General features: G+C 54.0%; 1 protein-coding gene across 1 annotated transcript in view; it reads left to right on the forward strand.

Annotated features, from left to right (window-relative positions):
* The window catches only part of ACOT7 (acyl-CoA thioesterase 7), a 92,515-nt gene that overhangs the window by 5,959 nt on the left and 65,877 nt on the right, over nt 1–20,679 (forward strand). Inside the window, exons 2-3 of the mRNA XM_082469332.1 lie at nt 13,089–13,206; nt 19,963–20,119. Coding sequence (XP_082325458.1) covers nt 13,089–13,206; nt 19,963–20,119 — 275 coding nt within the window. The remainder of the gene's footprint in view (nt 1–13,088; nt 13,207–19,962; nt 20,120–20,679) is intronic.

The following is a 20,679-nucleotide window of genomic DNA, read 5'->3' on the forward strand; positions in this document are numbered from 1 at the left end:
GCAATGTCTCCCTTGCCCCAAGGATGGGAAATTTAAGACCTCTTGATCTTTTACTCAAGCAAGGTTTAGCCCCTCTCTGTTCTTGCCATGACTGTTATCTTAAAGTGTCCACAGGAGACAAAGTCCAGCTATTTACCCTGTTCCTCTTGTTATTTCTATCTCGAAGTGCAGACAGGAGGCTGGTCATAAGTATCTAACCTGGAGCCCACCTATCTCCTGTCTCAGGAAATGCAAACGGGAGGCTAGATGTAAGTGTCCAGCCTGAAGCCCACCTTTTTCCTGCCCCAAGAGAAGTAAACAGGAGGCCAGTTGTAAATGCCTAGCCTGGAGCCCATCTGTCTCCTGCCTCACTAGTTCCCTGACCAGGGTTCTAGGTATCGAACCCGGGCCCCCTGCAGTGGACACGAGAAGTCCTAACCACTGGACCGCCAGGGAATTACCACCCCCCCTTTTTTAAAAAAAATTTTAATTAATTAATTAATTAATTTATTTATGGCTGTGTTGGGTCTTTGTTTCTGTGCAAGGGCAAGTGGGGGCCACTCTAGTTGCGGCAAGTGGGGGCCACTCTCCATCGCAGTGCGCGGGCCTCTCACTATCGCGGCCTCTCTTGTTGCGGAGCACAGGCTCCAGATGCGCAGGCTCAGCAGTTGTGGCTCACGGGCCTAGTTGCTCCGCGGCATGTGGGATCTTCCCAGACCAGGGCTCGAACCCGTGTCCGCTGCATTGGCAGGCAGATTCTCAACCACTGCGCCACCAGGGAAACCCTGCACCTATTTTTAATGTACAGTTCACTTTTTTAAAAAATTTTATTTATTTATTTATTTATTTATTTATTTATTTATTTATTTTTGGCTGTGTTGGGTCTTAGTTTCTGGGCAAGGGCTTTTTCTAGTTGCGGCAAGCGGGGGCCACTCTTCATCACGGTGCGCGGGCCTCTCACTGTCACGGCCTCTCTTGTTGCGGAGCACAAGCTCCAGATGCGCAGGCTCCGTAGTTGTGGCTCACGGGCCTAGTTGCTCCACGGCATGTGGGATCTTCCCAGACCAGGGCTCGAACCCGTGTCCCCTGCATTGGCAGGCAGATTCTCAACCACTGCGCCACCAGGGAAACCCTGCACCTATTTTTAATGTACAGTTCACTTTATTTATTTATTTATTTATTTATTTATTTATTTATTTATGGCTGTGTTGGGTCTTAGTTTCTGGGCAAGGGCTTTCTCTAGTTGTGGCAAGCGGGGGCCACTCTTCATCGCGGTGCGCGGGCCTCTCACTGTCACGGCCTCTCTTGTTGTGGAGCACAAGCTCCAGATGCGCAGGCTCCGTAGTTGTGGCTCACGGGCCTAGTTGCTCCACAGCATGTGGGATCCTCCCAGACCAGGGCTCGAACCCGTGTCCCCTGCATTGGCAGGCAGATTCTCAATCACTGCGCCACCAGGGAAGCCCCTACAGTTCACTTTTGACAAATGTGTACACCTGTGCAATGATCGCAGTTGTGACATAGAACTTTTCCATCACCTCAAAAAGTGCCTTCCTGGGGACTTCCCTGGGGGCACAGTGGTTAAGAATCCACCTGCCAATGCAGGAGACACAGGTTTGATCCCTGGTCCAGGAAGATCCCACATGTCATGGAGCAATTAAGCCCGTGCGCTACAACTACTGAGCCTGCGCTCTAGAGCCCTAGAGCCACAACTACTGAGCCCGCATGCCACATTACTGCAGCCCGAGCGCCTAGAGCCCATGCTCCACAACAAGAGAAGCCAATGCAATGAGAAGCCCACGCACGACAATGAAGAGTAGCCCCCGCTCGCCACAACTAGAGAAACCCCATGCAGCAACCAAGACCCAACACAGACAAAAATAAATAAATAAATAAGTGATAAATTAATTAATTACATTTCTCAAAAAAAAAAAAAGTGCCTTCCTGCCCCTTTGCAGTTGGTTTCCTCCCAGCTCTGGCCCCTGGCAAACAGGTCTGCTTCCTATCACTATAGTTTTGCCTTTTCTAGAATTTCTCATCAATGGAGTCATAGACTGAGCATAGTGCTTGTGAGTTTCACGTGTGTGTGTGTGTCCGTGATTCTTGCTGTTGTTGCCTAGTAGTCTTCATTATCTCTTTATCAGATAGTGAACATTTGAGTTCTTTACAGCTTTGGGCAGTTATGAAAACAGTTCACAATTGCAGATTTCAAAACATTTAGGACGTAGCTGAGGAAACTTGAACGCTTACTTGATATTTAATGATATTAAGAGGAGCTCTTGGGCTTCCCTGGTGGCTAAGTGGTTAAGAATCCGCCTGTCAATGCAGGGTACACAGGTTCGAGCCCTGGTCTGGGAAGATCCCGCATGCCATGGAGCAACTAAACCCATGCACCACAACTACTGAGCCTGCACTCTAGAGCCCGCGAGCCACAACTACTGAGCCCGCGTGCCAAAACTACTGAAGCCCACGCGCCACAGCTACTGAAGCCCGTGCACCTAGAGCCCGTGCTCTGCAACAAGAGAAGCCACCGCAATGAGAAGCCCGTGCACCGCAACGAAGTGTAGGTCCCGCTCGCCGCAACTAGAGGAAGCTGTGCACAGCAACGAAGAACCAAAGCAGCCAAAAATAAATAAATAAATTTATTTTTAAAAAAATAAATGTTAGTTTAAAAAAAAAAAAGAGGAGCTCCTTTCTGCTTGCTAGATGGGATGCTGCCCGATTCACGAATTGTTGAATAAAGCCAATTAGAAAAAAGTTATATTAAGGAGTTCGTATTTCAGGTGGGATAATTGTTTTCTGATTCTGTTTTTATTTTTATTTTTTGGCCGCACCACCTAGCTTGTGGGATCTTAGTTCCCTGACCAGGGATCGAACCCGGGGCCCCCAGCAGTGAGAGCACTGAGTCCTAACCACTGGACTGCCAGGGAGTTCCTGTGGTTCTGTTTTCAAACGGAGTCTTTATCTTTTCGAGGGAATGCTGAGATATTTACGTTTCATGATCTGAGCGCAGGTTGGAAAAGAATTTCCAGACACAAGGCAGAATGTAAGGAAGACAGAGTTTATTAAAGAGAAGGGTTGCTGCAAGAACAGCTGGCCGACTTCCTGGTAGCCAGGGAAAGTCGACAATGAGCATGGATTGCTTCTCTGTTTTTATAGCCAGGGAACATGCGAGTCATCTGCTAACTGGACAGAGTATGTATACTTTCAGCGTGCTGAGCGGGAGGAAATCTGGGCAAATGTCTTTCCTTATATGGGATGGGAAAGGGACAGGGCATGCTGCTTGGGAGGGCTCTGGGACATGGCAATGGTCCCATTGTGACAGAGTGATGGCAGTCCTGTAACTCTTTGTTCCGGCAATATTGGCCCTTTGAGTTTATCTAGTTCTTTGTCCTTGTAGCACACTACATTCCCCCCTCTCTTTATTTACAGGGCCAATTCTTTGGCCTTATTGGATACCCTGCTCACGTCTACCTACTTGCCTAGCTCCTTCTCAGGCGTTCAGGAACCCTTTTTGTAAGGAGAAGCGGGTGACAATCTCTCTGGCTACTTCCTGCTGGACCAGGGGCGTTGTGGGGCCCTGGGTCCCAATGCCCACTCTCTATCAGGGTATATTTACGGAGGGAGATGAGATCCTGCAGAATGATTAGGCAGCTTATTCCAGTGTATTCTGTGTGCCGACTGGCTGGTACTCTTGTTGTAGCACCATCTGGAACTGAATCTTTTGAACCTGTTGAGAGATGAATTTAGATAATGTGTTAATAATGCAGGGACCAAACAACAAAACAAAGGCTATCAGGATTAATGGTCCCAACAAGGGCAATAGCCATGTCCATATCTGCATCCCCATAGAGGAGAGGAGGTTGGAAAGCCAGCTTGGGGCCCTGTACTGCTCTCTCTTTTAAATCTTCTATTAATTTGATGTTTTTCTTTAGAACCTGGAGGTCTTCTTCAGCCTGGCCGGAGGTATTAATATAGAAGCAGCCTGTCTCATTTAGTAGGGCACAGACACCCCCGCCTCAGCTGCTATAACATTAAGGGCCCTCCTATTTTATAAAACCACCTCGGCCAGAGAGCCTAGGGCTGACTGCTCTTCCTCAGTGGCTGCTACCGTAGCCTTCCAAGGTTCCTTGTCCATGATGGTGAGACGGAGAACGCCCCTCTCTAAGGGGTACGCCTGCAAACCAGGAGAGGCCTCTAAAGACGTTACGTATTATTTCAGGCTCATCAAGAACTGGGTGATCATAAGCACGTCCCCGCCAAGCAGCGGTTCGTTTTTGTCTCTCCAGGACAGGTCTTAAGGCCTCTTCAAGGAAGAACCCAAGGCTGGGAATGCCTCCCAAGGAAGCTAAATCCTTTGTAGTCATAATGGTCGCCTCTGGGACCACGGCAGTAATTGTGCAGGAGCCCCTCCAAAGTGTGGGAAGATCCAGATAGACCCCGTTACCGCATAGAAATGAAAATCCGGTGCCCCTCAAGGATACCCCTGCTGTGGGTCCCCAGAGCCAGGCTCTGACCTTTTGGGAGTTTTCCTCTGGAAATAGAATGGGGTCCCACGGCCTAGGATTATATTGGGAAGGCCAAACTCCGAGGAAGTAATCATCTATACATAAAGGGGAGAATCTGGGCTCTGACTGATGATGAGTGTGACGGGCGGATTGGCATAACAAATTTCTGAATATTAGCTGAATTATGTTATATTTTGGAGGAGCATCTTGCCGGGAGGTTAAACTAAGTAAGTGTCTGGTGGTCACACCGATCCCCACATATTTAGTTCCCAGGACCGAGCTGTTTATGGGGATATGGTCTTCATTAATATTTTCTTAGTCACATTTTTCCTCGAATTTCCCCAACACAAAGTGAAGTTACCTTCATGTACATCATATTTATTTTCCTCGGACCAGGGATCCCACTCCAGGCTAGTCTGATTAAAATTGAGGGTGTAGTTACAAAGAGAGTCATTTACCCAGCCCCAAATGGGTCCCCAAACCATCCAGGTTTTGGAAACAGAGCTGTGCCTCGTCTGCCCAAGCTTGGGCTGATGCCCATATCCTGTTTTTCTCTTCATGAGTACAGCAAGCGGTCAGGACTACATGAACGTCTCGCCGGGTCAGGTCAAAGGTTATGGTGAGGGCCTGAAATTCCTTAATAAAAGTCGTGGGATCCGGACTGAAGGAACCTAACTTGTTTTGAATTTGGGAAATGTCCGACATGGGGAAGGGAACATGGACTCTAATAGTGCCCATGTCTCCATTTGCTACTTCCCTTAAGGGAAGCATATTAGAATCTGTTTCCTGGCGTTGGGCAATCCTCGATCTTGTGTGGGGAGGGGAGAGGGGGCTTTCGCCCTGATAAGGGGGTGGCTGTTGGGAGCTGTGGGTTGAGGCGGGGGCAGGGGCTGAAGCAAAGGGGGTTGATGGGGTGGGGGACAGGAAAGGTCTAGTCGAGGGTTGCTTAGGCGATCTGATGGAGAGGGAGGCAGAGGGGGTCGGGGTGATAAGGCGGCAACAGAAAGACACATGGCGGCATGAGTCCCTCAGCTCCAGATTCTGACTAAGGGCCATAAAGTTCTGGATGTAAGGAACCTCTGAGTCCTTTCCTTGTTTCCGGCAAAAGAGATCAAGTTGGAGGATCGTGTTATAATTTAGTGTGCCATTAGGAGGCCATTGTTCTCGGTCCCCCAGTTTATACTGGGGCCAAGCCGTATTACAAAAGAAAATGAGCCTCCTCTTTTTGAGATTCTCAGGGTCAAATTTTCCCAGTTCCTGATGATACAGCCGCGGGGTGAGTCTGAGGGAGGCTCCCGAGACATACCAGAACCCGTTCTTAGCCTGTATGCCATAGAACGGGGGTACTGAGAGTCACCGGGTGACAGAAAGGCGTCCCCTTTGTCCCAGTGATCTCTCCGTGCGACTAAGGCACAAAATGGGTCGACCGTCTCAACAATCGCGTCCGACCGTGAGAGGTGACCCCTGAGCGTGCGACTGAGGCACCTTGTGACTCAGGCAGAGAAAGAAAGGAAAGAGAGAGAGATTCCCGGGACCCGCGGGGTGACTCACCGTTTGGTGATGCCCTGAAACGTGAAAAGGCACTGCTGGGATGGCTCAGAGGCAACACTTAGGCTCCTGTAAGTCAATCTGGACCGAGAAGAAGGTGAAAGTAACAGAGAAGAGAGGCTGAGGAATCGGCCTTGTAGTCCTGCGGGAAGGCGGCGGCCCAGGGGAGGGGGCTCGGTGTTCTGCTTGAACCAGTGTGTGCCTCACGGTGCACGGAAGTTGTCTTGCTGGGGGCAGATGCTCTAACAGCCTGGTCCGTTCCGTGACCCCCTTATCCTTCACGGGAGTCTTCAAGCGGCAGGCGCCCTAATGGCTTTTAAATGCCTGACCCGTGCCCGCACGATACCAATCGGCCTAGTCCTCAGTCAGGAGGAACGCAGAGGGACCCTCACCGCAGTTACTGGGGCGAAGTGAGCCCCAGTAACTGGGCGGCAGTTACTGGGGCGAAGTGAGCGTGGAGCCTTCGGAACACACCGGGGTGTGGCCCTGGCCAGAGTCCTCTGTTGCTTCCCCGGCAGCTTGCCTGTTCACAGGGAGTCCCAAGGAATGAGGAGAGGAGGTGGGGAAAGAGATCCCCCAAGAGATATCCCCGTACGGGCCACCACAATGTCGTGGTCTGAGCGTGGGTTGGAAAAGAATTTCCAGACACAAGGCAGAATGTAAGGAAGACAGAGTTTATTAAAGAGAAGGGTTGCTGCCAGAACAGCTGGCCGACTTCCTGGTAGCCAGGGAAGGTCGACCATGAGCATCGGTTGCTTCTCTGTTTTTATAGCCAGGGAACCTGCGAGTCATCTGCTGACCGGGCAGAGTATGTATACTTTCAGCGTGCTGAGCGGGAGGAAATCTGGGCAAATGTCTTTCCTTATATGGGATGGGAAAGGGACAGGGCATGCTGCTTGGGAGGGCTCTGGGACATGGCAATGGTCCCATTGTGACAGAGTGATGGGAGTCCTGTAACTCTTTGTTCTGGCAATATTGGCCCTTTGAGTTTATCTTGTTCTTTGTCCTTAGAGCATACCACCCCGACTCCAGTCGCTAGTTCCCCTCTCAAGGGCAATGGAAGCTTCCGGTTTCCCTGGCCTCCCTCCAGGGATGGTCTACACGGGGCCTGCAGGTGTAGTCAGTCACCTAGTTGCCATCATTCTGCGCTTTGCCTTTTTTCATCTAACGGTGCTTCTCCTGGACGGTTCCTCCCTCTTGCTTGGGGCTGTGCACTCTTGTATTGTGTGGATGTAAGTTAATCTGAGTCCCTTATTGGTGGACATTTAGGACACGGCCAGTCTTTGCATGATAAACAGCTTTGCAGTGAGTAACCTTGAACACACTTGGTTTAATCATGTGTGCAGACATCTGTAGGGTGAATTCCTCTCAGTGGAACGGCTGGCTTAGAGCAGCCTATGCATTTGGAGTTTGGGCGGATAACGATAACAGCAGGTTGCCCTCTGGGAGGTTGTAGCCACTCATGCTCCCCGTTCATCGATGAGCCCCTCGGGACAGGTGGGCACAGGCAGGGCGGTGGGAAGGTCCGGGTGTGCCTGGCCAGCAGCGCTGGTCTGGGCAGGTGCAGCTTGGAGCCCTGCAGGGCAGTGGGAGATCAGGCGAAGAAAGTTCCAGATCCCTGAGGGCTTCAAACGCCTCACTAGGAAGTTGAATCTTTTGTTTTTCTGGCCACCCAGCACGGCATGCAGGATCTTAGTTCCCCGACCAGGGATCAAACCCACTCCCCCTGCGGTGGAAGCGCGGGAGTCACTGGATCACCGGGGGAAGTCCCGGGAGTTGGATGTTGAATCTTTATTCCGTAGGAGGGGCCCTGGAGGGTCTGAGCAGGGGAGTGCACTCCTGCTTAAGAAGAGGGACTCTTGAGGCAGTGGGGTAGGCGGTGGGTTAGGGCTGGGAGGCAAGAGGCAGACGAAGAAGCCCCCCTCCCCTGGTCCCCAAGTGACTCCTCACATACCAGCCCTGCCTCGGTCTCCCCGAAGCCGCCCCGTCCCCCAGAACAAGTCCAGACGCTGTCCCCAGCCAGCCCCAGCCCCTTGTGACAAGCTCCTGGCTCCATCGTCCCACTCCGCCCTTCACCCCCGTCCCCCCACAGGCCGCTGGCCAGCGCTGGCGGGTTGTCATCTGTTTCTGGACCCACCGAGCTCTCCCAGCGCTGGGGCCTTCCCCTGAGGTGCGCCCTCTTCTTGGAACAGCCCCTGCCCCCTGTCCCCGGCTCAGCCCTGCTCCCCCTCCGGGACTTGGCCCAGGTGTCACGTCCTGTGCGAAGTTTTCCCCGGCGTCCAGGTGAGCGGCTGCCCCTTCTGGGAGTGACTCCTTGACCCGGGCCGGTGCAGCTCCCTTCGCACCCCTACCCTCAGCTTTGTGTCTGCTCCGGAGGGGAGCGGAGTCGGGGTGGTGTGTACCTCGCTTAGCCACGGGCCCAGCCCTGGCCATCTCATCCTGTGCTCTGGGGCAGGAGCAGCTGGAGTAGAAGGGGAGGGGCAGTGGGTGACATGGTGACATTCAGAGGCCACTGCTGGGAGGCGGGGGGAGTGGCGGATGGTGAAGGGGATGTGCGGGGTGTGGGCCTGCTCGCCAGAGGCAGTGTCTGTGCCGCTGCCGGCCGAGAGGACGTGAGGGGTGGGAAGCCGCAGGGGCTCCCTGGGCTGACCTTCCACTTTCCTCTGAAGTTTCTGGGGTCCAAGGAGCGAGGGAGTCGCAGGTTGGCATGGGCAGAGGAGCAGAGAGAGGTGGGAGGGAGAATGGGTCACACAGAGTCTCCCCCCAGGACTGGGTCAGGCCCGCCACCTGCTCTGCCCCCCGCCCCCCTGCCCCCCGAGCTGGCCTGCGTGGGGTTGAAACATTTCAGCCGGGCGTGGCCAGTCAAATATCAGGAGATGTCACGTTAGACTCTGGATTGCCAGCTTCTCTTGAAAACCCAGAGCTTCGGCATCCTGGACTCAGACCCCTGCACGGCCGCAGCCGGTCAGCGTGCGTGCCCAGTACTGCCCCGTTGCGTCCCTGCTCAGACACCCGTGGGCAGTGCTGCATGGCATCGTGCTTGGTCTGCTGGGCTGTCTTTTCTTCTTTTTTAATGTCTTTACTAAAAGTGGGAAAACAAAAGCTCCACAGAGGGGCCACATGTTCTCCTGGCGGCCCTCATTCCTCACCGTCCTGCCTGGAGGTGACAGGCGTCGGGGGAGCCCTGGGGAAGGCGAGTTGAGGAGGACCCTGCCCAGCCGCTCCTGAGCCCTTTGGAGGGAGGGAGGGCAGGTGTGGGATCAGCAGGTGTGGGATCACAGCTCAGCCTGGGGATGGAGGCCGGGAAGGAACCACGGGGAGGCCAGGGGGAAGGAGTCTTGATTTGGGGCCACAGGAAAGGGGTGAGTGAGCTGGGCTCCGGCCCCCCGGTGTCTGCAGGAACTGCAGAGCCGAGTCAGGGTCAGGTCCTGGGGGAAGGTTTGTGTCTGCGCCGCGTGCCTGGGTGGCCAGCCGGCCTAGGGGGTTAGGACGGTCCTTGGGGCAGGACCCAGGGTGACCAGGACGGGAGGGGGCTGGAGAGTATGCATTCTGGAGCGCCTGGCATTTACTCCTAAGTGCCCAGGGACCCCGGGGGCAGTGGGATGTTGACGGCGTGGGGTCCCCAGGGACCCCCAGTGTGGCAGAGTGGCGCAGGCGCCATCCCCTGTTTTCCTATTTCAGAGGCCACCTCCTTATCAGTCCCTCCCTCCTCAGGGCCCTGCCGGATGCAAGCACTTCCTCCTGCACCCTGGGGCCCTCTGTCTGCACTTCTCCCCCTGGCCCTGCATCCCTCTGCACCAGCCTGGCGTGGGCAGCCCCACTTTACAGACCGGGAAAGGGAAACCCACAGAAAGGAACCAGGCTCCGCCAGAGGCAGGCTCTGGTACTCCTGGTGTCAAAACGTTTCGGTCCTCACCTGTCTGGACTAAAGCCCTTACCCCACCTCGGCATCCACCAGGCACCTGTTCCCTCATGCAGAGATGCACTGTCTGGTCTTTACTAAGTTGAAAACAAATACAAAGGAAAGAGTCTGATACAGCAGTTTTGTTATTTGAATTGGCTACCTCTTAACTCAAACTTAAAAAAAAAAACAACTCAGTATAAGCTCGAAGTTTTTAAACTTAAAAAGTTTTTAAATTTTTAAATTATTTTTTCAGCTTTATGGATATATGATTGACATATAAAACTGCACAACATGGTGACCCGGCACACGTGTGAGTGGTGAAATGACCACCACAGCAAGTTCACTTAACACCCATCATCTCACATCGCTATGATTGTTTTTTCTTGTGATGAGAACTTTTGAGATCTACTCTCTTGGTAACTTTCAAATATATGACATAGTGTTGTTACCTTTAGTCACCATGCTGTACGTTATATCCCCATGAGTTATTTTATAACTGGAAGTTTGTACCTTTTGACCCCCTTCACCTGTTTTAACCCATCCCCCCTGCACCCCTCTGGCCTCTGGCAACCACCAGTCTGTTCTCTGTATCTATGAGTTTGGGCTTTTTAGATTCCACATATAAGTAAAATGATCTAGTTTTTGTCTTCTTCTGTCTGACTTATCTCATGGAGCTTAATTGTCTTCAAGGTCTATCCATGTTGTTGCAAATGGCAGGATTTCCTTCTTTTTTAGGGTTGAATTATGCACACACACACACACGCGCACACACACACACACACACACCCCATGTCCGCTTCATCCATTCATCCATCAGTGGACACTTAGGTTGTTTCATGTCTTGGCTACTGTAAGTAATGCTACAGTGAACGTGGGGCTGCAGATCTCTCTTCAAGAGAGTGATTTCATTTCCTTCAGATTAATACCCAGAAGTGGGATTGCTGGATCATATGATAGTTCTAGTCTTAATTTTTTGAGGAACCTCCAGGCTGTTTTCCACAGTGGATGCACCAGTTTACATTCCCATCAGCAGTGCACAAGGGTTCCCTTTTCTCCACATCCTTGCCGGCACTTGTTTCTTGTCTTTTTGATAATAGCCATTCTAACAGGTGTGAGGTGAGATCTCATTGTGTTGGGTTTTTTTTAAATGTTTTTATTTTTTGGCCGCACCATGCGGCATATGGAATCCGAGTTGCCTGGCCAGGGATCGAACCCACGCGCCCTGCTTTGGAAGCGAGGAGTCTTAACCACTGGACCACCAGGGAAGTCCCCTCATTGTGGTTTTGATTTGCATTTCCCTGATGGTTAATGATGCTGAGTATCTTTTCATGTGCCTGTTTGGAAAAATGTCCATTCAGATCCTCTGCCTATTTTTTAATTGGATTGTTTGTTTTGCTATTGTATGAGTTCTTTATGTATTCTGGATATTAATGTTTTCTCCCATCCCACAGGTTACCTTTTCATTTTGCTGATGGCTCCTTTGCTGTGCAGAAGCTTTTTAGTTTGATGTAGTCCCACTTGTTTATTTTTGCTTCTGTTGCCTTTGTTTTTGGTGTCAAATCTAAAAAAATCATCGCTAAGGCCTATGTTTTCTCCTAGGAGTTTTATGGTTTCAGGTCTTGTGTTCAAGTTTTTAATCTATTTCGAGTTGATTCAAAAATCTTTTAAAATGAAAATTTGAGAAGCCAAGTGATGCTTCTTTCCTGTGCTCTGGGGGTTCCCCTGGTCATTGCTTGGTGACCGTCGCGGCTGTCCCTGAGCCAGTGATGCAGGCGAGAAGCAGGGGGCCTGAATGCCCGCCCCCCAGGATGAAGGGGTGACATTTCAGATGGGGGAACAGGTGCAGACAGCTGTCAGTCACCCCAGGATGTCGGTGCTCATCTGCTCCAGAAAATGGCAGCTACGGCTCTTTCTTGGAGCCTCCAGCCTTCCTGCGGTCAGTTGGCTGACACTTAGAGAAGGGGGAAGAAGTGCTGGTGAACGTTTATGTCTGACCGTGTGCCAGCTTGTTATCTGCATTGTCTTGAGTGATTCAGTCTTCCCCACCGTCAAATGCGGTGCTGTTGTTCCTCTTTTACAGACAAGGAAGCGGAGAAGTGAGGGTTTTGGCAGCTTTGCTCAGGTCACCCAGCTAGTGAGAGTGGGAGCCAGGAACGATCTCTGAGTCTGCCTGAAAGGAGCCACACCCGGAGGGCAGTGGAGCTCCGTGGCCCAGGGTGGGGGGTCCGGCCTTGGGGGCCATGCTAGCCAGCGGGTTGGAACAGGCTGGGTGGGCCCAGGGATGCTGGGCACCCAGGAACCGCACACTCGCTCATTGCCTGGTACCCGTCTCTGGGCCTGAGGCTGGTGCAGGCAGATTTCATCAGCCAGACTGGAGTCTGGGAAAGTGCCAGCCTCTCTGGGGTTGCCCAAGGCAGGAGCACTAGGCTGGCTTGTTGGGACTCCGGGGATTTCACGGGGCTTCCCCACTGCCCACGGCAAGGACAGGGTTTTTCTTCTTGGGGAAATGGGGTGGCATTTCCATCCTTCCTGACCTTGGGGAGCTCCCAGCTCTCAGTCCAGGGAATCGGGCCCCGCTGGTGCTCTCTCAGAGCCCGGAGGCAGGTGGCGAGCGGGCGTTCACCTGCTGATGGGTCTGATGCTGCGGCTTGTTTCCAGTTCTCAGGACATCTGTGGCCGCACGAGCCCAGCTCCCCTGGGACTCCTGATGGAGGTGGCGGTCCTGGGAATTTGTCCATTTTCCAAGGGGTCAGAGCCTGTGTTCTTGTGCTCATTCAGCTCTGCTGGTCGTTGGCAGTCCTGGAAACCAGGAGGGGCAGGTGCGCTGGGCACCCCACAGCCGGGTCGCCGTGCTGCCATGCTCACGGCCTTTGTGGAAAGTCCCCGCCACCCGCCCTTCCTGGTACCTGCCAGGCCGGGTGCCTGCGGCCCTAGGGCAGGAAGGTGGAAACACGTGGAAACACGACCCTGCAGCCTCTTGTCTGGCTGTCAGATCAGCACCCACCCTGAGCAAACACGCGGGAAGTTCTTTTTCCCTTTCTGGGAGCCATCGGGCCCTTTGGAGGACCTTCTGCCCCTCCCCGGGGTTGCTGCTGTTCACGAGTGACGTCCTTCCCGAGGTTCACTTTGCTGCTTCCCCCCCCGCCCCCCAGGATCATGCGGCCAGATGACGCCAATGTGGCCGGCAACGTCCACGGAGGAACCATCCTGAAGATGATCGAGGAGGCAGGGGCCATCATCAGCACCCGGCACTGCAACAGCCAGAACGGGGTGAGCGTCACGTGGAAGACCCCGGGCCCTGGGGGCCTAGCGTCCCCTCTGGCGGTGCCGCACCCCTGTCCACTGTCGGGTCAGGAAGGGAGTTTGGGTGGAGGCCAGGCCTGGAGCCTTCCCCGCCCCAGTCCCCGGGCCTTGGGCGTTTTGGGAAGCTCCGGCCCTGGACTGGGGACCCCTTGGGTTGGCAGTTGGTTTGGGGCTCAGCGAGGAGGGGTGGGGACCTCCAGAAACTAAGCTGAGAGCTGCCAGCTGACAGAGCCACCTTTCCAGCCCTCCCCCTGTGTTCAGGGAGAGTCAGCTTCCTGAGCCCCCGGGGGCCCAGCCCCCCCAGAGCCTGCATGGGTGGCAGTTAATCCTGGGTGTCACACGGCCTGGACCCACATCCCTCCCCTGCTCCACTGACCCTGGGTCCACAGGCAAGTCTGGGCTCTCCCCTTGGTGGCTTCCGGGCCGCACAGGCCAGCACAGACTCCTGCGATGGTGCCGGCTCTCCTCCCGCCGCCCAGACAGGGCCAGGCTGGTGGCTTTAGGCTTCAGGGCAGCTGCGGGGCATTCAGCCCGTCATCTCCTGCCCGGCCCCCAGCCCTGCGGGACCTGCCGTTCTCTCTGAAGCCCCTCCCCTCGGGTGCTGGGGGAAGGAGTCAGTCTTGTGCCCCAACTGCCAGCTCGGCACCAGGCAGGCACGGAAGCGGCTCTAAGGAAGCCTGAGGCTTTGGGTACCTGGGGGCCTCGGCTAGCCACTTGCTGTGTCATCGTCCTCCAGGCCCAGAGGCCGATTCCGCGCCCGCGCAGACTGTGTGCACACGCGCGTGGCGTGCAGCACTGCACGTGTGTGTGTGTGTGTAGGATGAACCAAGCCGGGTGAGTGTGTGTGGGTGGACGTGGGCCTGGGGGCCTCCGCCTGGGGAGGAGTGGGAGTGGGTTGGGCTGGGCCCTCCATGTGAGGAAGGGGCTCTCCCGCCTGCTAAGAATTTGCCCCTGAAGTTCTGGGGCAAACCTGGCCACGTTCAGAGAGCGCCCTCTGGTGGCTGTGAGGACAGGCCTGAGCCCGAGGGGCCGGGGCTGAGGTGGGGGCCAGGCCCCTGGTAGACCCTCCGAGAGGGAGACAGTGAGGCTCCCAGCCAGGCCTGGCAAGAGAGGCTGGACGCTGGGAAGGAAGAGCCCCAGGACTGGGGAGGGAGGGAGGAGGGGCTCGGGCGGCCAAGTGGGTGACAATGCCCTGTTAACCGCCAGGGTTCAGTGACCACCTAGGGTTTTGCAAAGCTCTGTAGCATTTAGCCTGTGTCGTCCTCACGACACCCCTTAGAGATCGAGGTGGTTACTGTATTATCCCCAGTGCACAGATGAGGAAGCTGAGGTCCAGAGAGCTTGGATACTTGCCCGAGGCCACATGGGGAGGCAGGTGGCTGGTCTGGGTCTTGAACCTGTGCTTTGAATCCCTGTTTGTTCTCACTCCTTCCCCAGAGTGAGCCTGGGGTGCAGGTCTGACCTCTTGGCTGGGAGATGCCTCTGGGCTGGTGGCCCCAGGATAGCGATCTGGAATCCCAGGATCAGGAAGGGGGTGTGAGCCACAGGCAGCTCCAGGGGGCTGAGGCTGGCCTCTGAATGGCTCTGCTGGGGCTCTGGGTGGGCTGGGGGCACTGCCATCCACACTCCCCTGGTGGTCTCATCCAGCCTGTGGCTTTAGTACCACGACACAGCCCCGAGGTCCTCTGTCCAGCTGGTGCCTCTTGGCTGGCTCCCCCTGGATGCTTAATCAGCCCTCGACCTGGATGGGCCCCAAAAGACTCTCGGGGCCCGCTCCCAGGCTGCTTCTCCCACGGCCTCCCTCTGCTCAGTAAATTTAGACCTCTGGAGCCTCCGTTGACCCCCTCTTCCTCCCACCCGTGGACACTGGCATCCAGTCCTGTCAACTTCACCTTGTGGATAGTTCCAGGTCCGAGCACTGCACACCAGCCCCACCGCCATCTGGGCCGAGCCACTGTCACTTCCTGCCAAAATTGCCTAAACAGCTTCCTAACAGGCCTCCCTGCCCTTGTCTGCTCTCCAGCAGCAGCCAGAGAAACCCGTCCTGTGTGAAGTCAGGGCACGGCTCCTACTCCTTGCCCTCGTCACGCCCCTGGGCCACGCCAGCATTCCTGCCCCAGGGCCTTTGCACTGGCCCTTTCCCCTGCCTGGACCGCTCTTCCCGCAGAGACCCACGTAGCTCCCCCTTCCTTCCAGTCTCTGTAAATACGATCTCCATGCCCCCGACGACCGGCTCCCTCACCGCTCCCAGCTCTCGTCCACAGCACCGTCCCTCCTGGCACACTGCGTTTTGCTCATTTAGCTCTGGGCTGCTTCCCCCACTAGAATGTAAGCCCCACCAGGGCAGGGACTTTTGCCCGTCACTTCCCGGCTGGATTCCCTTAGCATCTAGGCCAAGGTCTGGAACGCAGTGGGCTCCCATTAGCTGTGTGTCTGGAGTAGTTGTCTGTGGAGAGCTTCTGTTTAATGCACACTTACGATGCACCAGTGGCCGCACTGCGTGCTTGACCTTCCTTACCTGGGGAATCTCCTTAACCCCATTTTGTAGGTGGGGAAACGGAGGCCTGGAAAAGTCATGTGGCTCCCAAAGGTCACAGAGCTGCATCCTCTGAGTGGGCATCAGCCGAGAGGGCCTGGGTGGGTGAGGGGGCAGGTGCAGCTCAAATAACAAGAGCAGTAGGAGTTAACCCTTTCTGGGCCTTGATCCCTACGTTTCTGTGAGAGCAGGGCAGCCCACCCCTCCTCTCCACACAGCATCCGCTTGAATCCTGGCAGCAGTCACTGGTACCATTTATTATCTGTATTTTGCAGAGAGACCAGGTCAAGAGCTAGTGTCAGAGCTGGGATTTGAGTCCAGGGCGCAGACCTGTTTTCTCTGGCTCTGCTTCTGAAGCTGCTGTCCCGGCTTAAAGCCCCGTGGCCCCTCAGGAGCCCAGCCCTGTGGTTTTCCAGGCATCTGTGCCCAATGGGCAGTGCAACTCAGGCTGCCTTCGGGAACATGGCAGAGGGTGCTTCTTGGGCTAGATGCTGATCAGAACTCTCACGGCTGCTTGCCGGGTCAGGGCTGCTCCTCCTACTTTACGCCCCGAAGCAGGGAGTTATGGGTGTGTCTGAGCCGCTGGGAGCCACAGACACCTACAGCCACAGACACCTACAGCTTGGAGACGCTCACACTGAATAAACATTTGTCAGCCTATGTTTTGAATTTCTGGGTCACAGAGGTCTTTATGGAGTGCCTGGGGTGGCCCGCTAGGTCTTGGTAAACGGCAGCTCCTAGTCATGTTGGAGCTGCCTGGGTCCCAGCCTGTGCTGTCCACACCCAGCTGGACATGGATTCAGCAGCAGCCTCTAGCTCCCCCGGGGTCGCCCTGCCCTCCCCTCTGCCTGGGGTGTCTGCACCCCACACCTTCTCCTGCCTGACACCTCAGCATCCAGGTCTCAGCCCCTCACCTGCAGCTGCCCCTCCCACATCGGCACCTGCACCCCACTTCCCACACCCCACACCCCACACCTCACACTGCCCTCTTCGGAGCACCTGCCACGTGCTTATCTGTCATCCGTGCCCCAACCAGACCCCAGGCCAGGGGCAGGCACCGAGTGCAGGGCCTGGTTCCATAGATACCACCACAAGTGAAGGAATGCCTCTGTAGCCTTAAAAAGGCTGGGGTCCATCTAAGGCTCAGATGTTTAAAGGCACAAGAAACGAGCTGCATTTCCATTTAAAATATTAACGTATAGGAGTGTTACCTGTGTGCGGACATGTCCAGTCCATAGTTTAGCCACCCTTCAACAAAGACAGCTGCTTTATTTCGTTTTGGGTCTTGCAGGTGGAGCTTGGATAGAAGCTTCCAGAAGTGGCTGGAAGTTCCAGCCAGAGGCTGGCCCCGCATTCTTGCCCACCTTGCTTCGCACTTGCCCTTCCAGCTTTCTGCCAGTGGGTGGCGCTGTAGCCACACAAATGTACTCGGGGTGACGCCCAGCAATTCCCTCGCGTTGTTTTAGCTTCAGGAGTGACACGTCTGTGTAGGGCGGGGGTGGGGGGACAGGGCCCCGGCAAGTCAGGGGGGGGCGCCACAAGCTGCACTTGCCTGCTCAGCTCCTGCTCTGCTGCGTTGAGAGCTGATTCCAGGACATTTATAGGAACAGAAACTATCAGAGGACCCCCGTGTGTCTGAGGCTGTCCGGGGAAGGGGTGAAGATGGAGGTCCCCAGGCGTCCCTCCAAAGAGGCAGGTTCTGCGGGTTTGGGGCGGGTCAGGGAATTTGCATGTTTGCCAGGTGTCAGGTGAGTTCTCGCGCAAGTGGGAGAGCTGTGCGTTGGTGCCACAGGTGGTGGCAGATGGCCGGTGGGAAGAGTGCAGACATGCCAGAGCTTGAACTGACTGTCACCTACAAGCTTAATATCTCCAACCCCTGCAGAAGGGGTGCTGTGAGGACCAGCTGGAAAGGTGAAGCCCAGCGCTGACACGGCGCCGACAGGCCCTCAAGAGTGAGCCCATCTCCTGCTCCCTGCTCCCCCCCCAGCCCAGGGGTACCCATGCTGTCCAGTGTCCTAAAAACCCTGATTGGTTTCTGGTAGAAAGTCAAAAAAGTGCCAGGTGCTGTGTTTGGCAGTGAAGATCCACGGTCCTGTGGCTCACACATAAGATTGTCTTTTGTGTCATTCGGTTAGCATGGATGAAAAGGAAGCTGATTCCATAATATATGAAGAATTCATACAACTCAACAACAAAAAATAGACAACCCGATTAAAAAATGGGCAGAGAAACTGAATAGACATTTTTCCAAAGAAGGTATACTGATGGCCAACAGGCACATGAAAAGATGCTCAACATCACTAATCATCTGGGAAATGCAGATCAGAACCACAATGAGATATCCCCTCACACCTGCCAGAATGGCTGTTATCAAAAGGACAACAGATAACCAGTGTTGGTGAAGATGTGGAGAAAAAGGGGTCCTCATGCGCTGTTGTTGAGAATGTAAACTGGTGCGGCCACTGTGGAGAACAGCCTGGAGGTTTCTCAAAAGCTAAAAATAGAGTTGCCATATGATCCAGCTATTCCACTTCTGAGTATGTATCCAAAGAAAATGAAAACACTAATTCGAAGTGTTATCTGCACCCCTGTGTTCATGGCAGCATTATTTACAGCAGCCAAGACATGGAACAACCTAGGGGTCCATTGATGGATAAATGGATAAGTAAATTATGGTATACACACAAACACACAATGGAATGTTACTCAGAGGTAAAAAAGAAAAAAGATGAAATCTTGCCATTTGTCACAACATGGGTGGTCCTTGAGGGAATTATGCTAAGTGAAATAAGTCAGATGGAGAAAAACAAATACCTGATGATTTTGTTCATAGGTAGAATATAAAAGACAAAAAATAAACGAACAAACCAAAAACACATAGATAGAACAAGGCAGTGGTTAGCAGAAGGGAAGGGGTGGGGTGGGGGAGTGGCCCAGGGGCAAAATGGGTAAAGGAATCGACTGTCCGGTGACAGATGGAAACTATACTTTCGGTGGTGAGCACGCTGTAGGGTATACAGTAGAAATATAACGTTGTTACACAGGAAACTTACACAATGATATAAACCAATGTTACCTCAATAAAAACTAAACGTAAAAAAAAAAGCTGATTTTCAGTGCTGGTGCGGGAGTGCTGGGGCCACGTCAAGCACTCTGCCCTGCTGAGAAGCACTTTGGGAACACACACCGAAATGTTTGTCCCTTCCGCCCAGGAAACAATCCCCAATACTGAAAATGACTTAACTAAAAGGACCCTAATCACAGGGTTATTTATAATGAGACGACTGAGGATTGATACAAATCTAACAACAGAAGAATATTTTATTTGGCCGTTAAGAAATATCTTTGCAATGGAGTATCGTGAAGTCCCTCACATTCATAGAATGTGAGCTCCCAAGTGGATCCAGCTGGACCCCACGCGCACGTGCTGACTGGCTGCGTCCATCCAGTTACCAAGGGGTCCTGGGTGGCCGGGGACATATACCCTTTTGTTCCTTTTGAATTTTGAGTCATGAGAATGGGTTGCCTATTTGAAGGATAAATAACATTTAAAAAGAAGAACTGTGATTGCTAAGAGCTTGTCATAACACGGGCAGGTTATTTTTCCTCCTGTTGAGTGAAAAAAGCAGATTGTGAAAGTGTATATTTAGTGCTTGCACAACTACGTAAGACTATATATGACAACTATACATGACTGTAAGTGACAACTATCTATGAATAAAACTGCAAAACAAGGAGCCAGGCAGCCAAACAAGTGAACCAGTAAATCCCCTGTTCTTGGGGCAAAAAGCCTGGAAAGAAAGATCCCAAAATAGAAACCATGGTTATCTCTGGATGGGAGGAGTGATTTTCCCTCCTCTGCCTCCTTTTCTGTACGTCCCAAATTTTCCATGATAAGTATGTATGCCTTTTTTCACGTTTCATTATACAAGTAATACGTATCTTTTGTAGAAAAGTCAGAAAAAAGAAACAGGCCGCTCGGAACCCCACCACTCAGAATCGCCTGTATCAACTGCTTTGCCGTGTTGCCCTCGGGCAGTGCTTCATCTCCTGGTTTTGCATGTAGGAGTGTGTAGTGGCAATAACTTGCGTTACTTTAACAGTGGGGAAAAAACCAAGGGCCGTTTTGGGGGAGTGTGTCCAGGTTGGGTCCTCGTGGGAGGCTGACCCGCCTCTGGTCTTTGCAGGAGTGCTGTGTGGCCGCCCTGGCCCAGGTGGAGCGCACGGACTTCCTGTCGCCCATGTGCATCGGCGAGGTGGCCCACGTCAGCGCGGAGATCACCTACACCTCCAAGCATTCGGTGGAGGTCCAGGTCCACGTGATGTCCGAAAACATCCTCACAGGTAACTTCCTCTTGCTGAGCCTGCGTGCGGGGTTGGGAACAACGGTGACAGTAGCAATAAGGCAGCAGCCGCAGCCCACGTCCATTGAGGGCTGACTGCCCCTGGATGGTCCTAACACTGTCTGTGGGTGACCTCCCTGCATTTCCACCTCCACCTGTGAGCAGGGACTTCTGCCGTCCTCGCTTTGTTTGCAGACGGGGAAACGGGGGCGCAGACGAGTTAGGCAACGAGCCCAGGGTACGGCCCCCCTGCCTTCCTGGGGAGGAAGGGACCTGGCGGCCAGCTGGTCTGGGCAGAAGGGTGGGAGCGGGCTGGGAGGGCACATGCCGCCCTCCGGCCCCCCTGCCGTCTCCCCAGCCCCCGCCTTGCCCTTCCCTGCACGGTGGAGCTGCTGCCCCTTGGAAGACGCTGCCCTGGCTTCTGCTCTGCTCCCCTGGGCCCCACAAGCCAGGCCTAGGCTGGCGCTCCCTGGGCGAACCTTTGACTCTGCTTTGATCTGAATATTCTCTTCCTCGGAGTGGTAGCCATGGAAACCCCTTCTCACCCTCCCACTGGGCACT

This window comes from Balaenoptera physalus (genome assembly GCF_965194825.1).
Source record: "Balaenoptera physalus genome assembly, chromosome: 1".
NCBI lineage: Eukaryota > Metazoa > Chordata > Mammalia > Artiodactyla > Balaenopteridae > Balaenoptera > Balaenoptera physalus.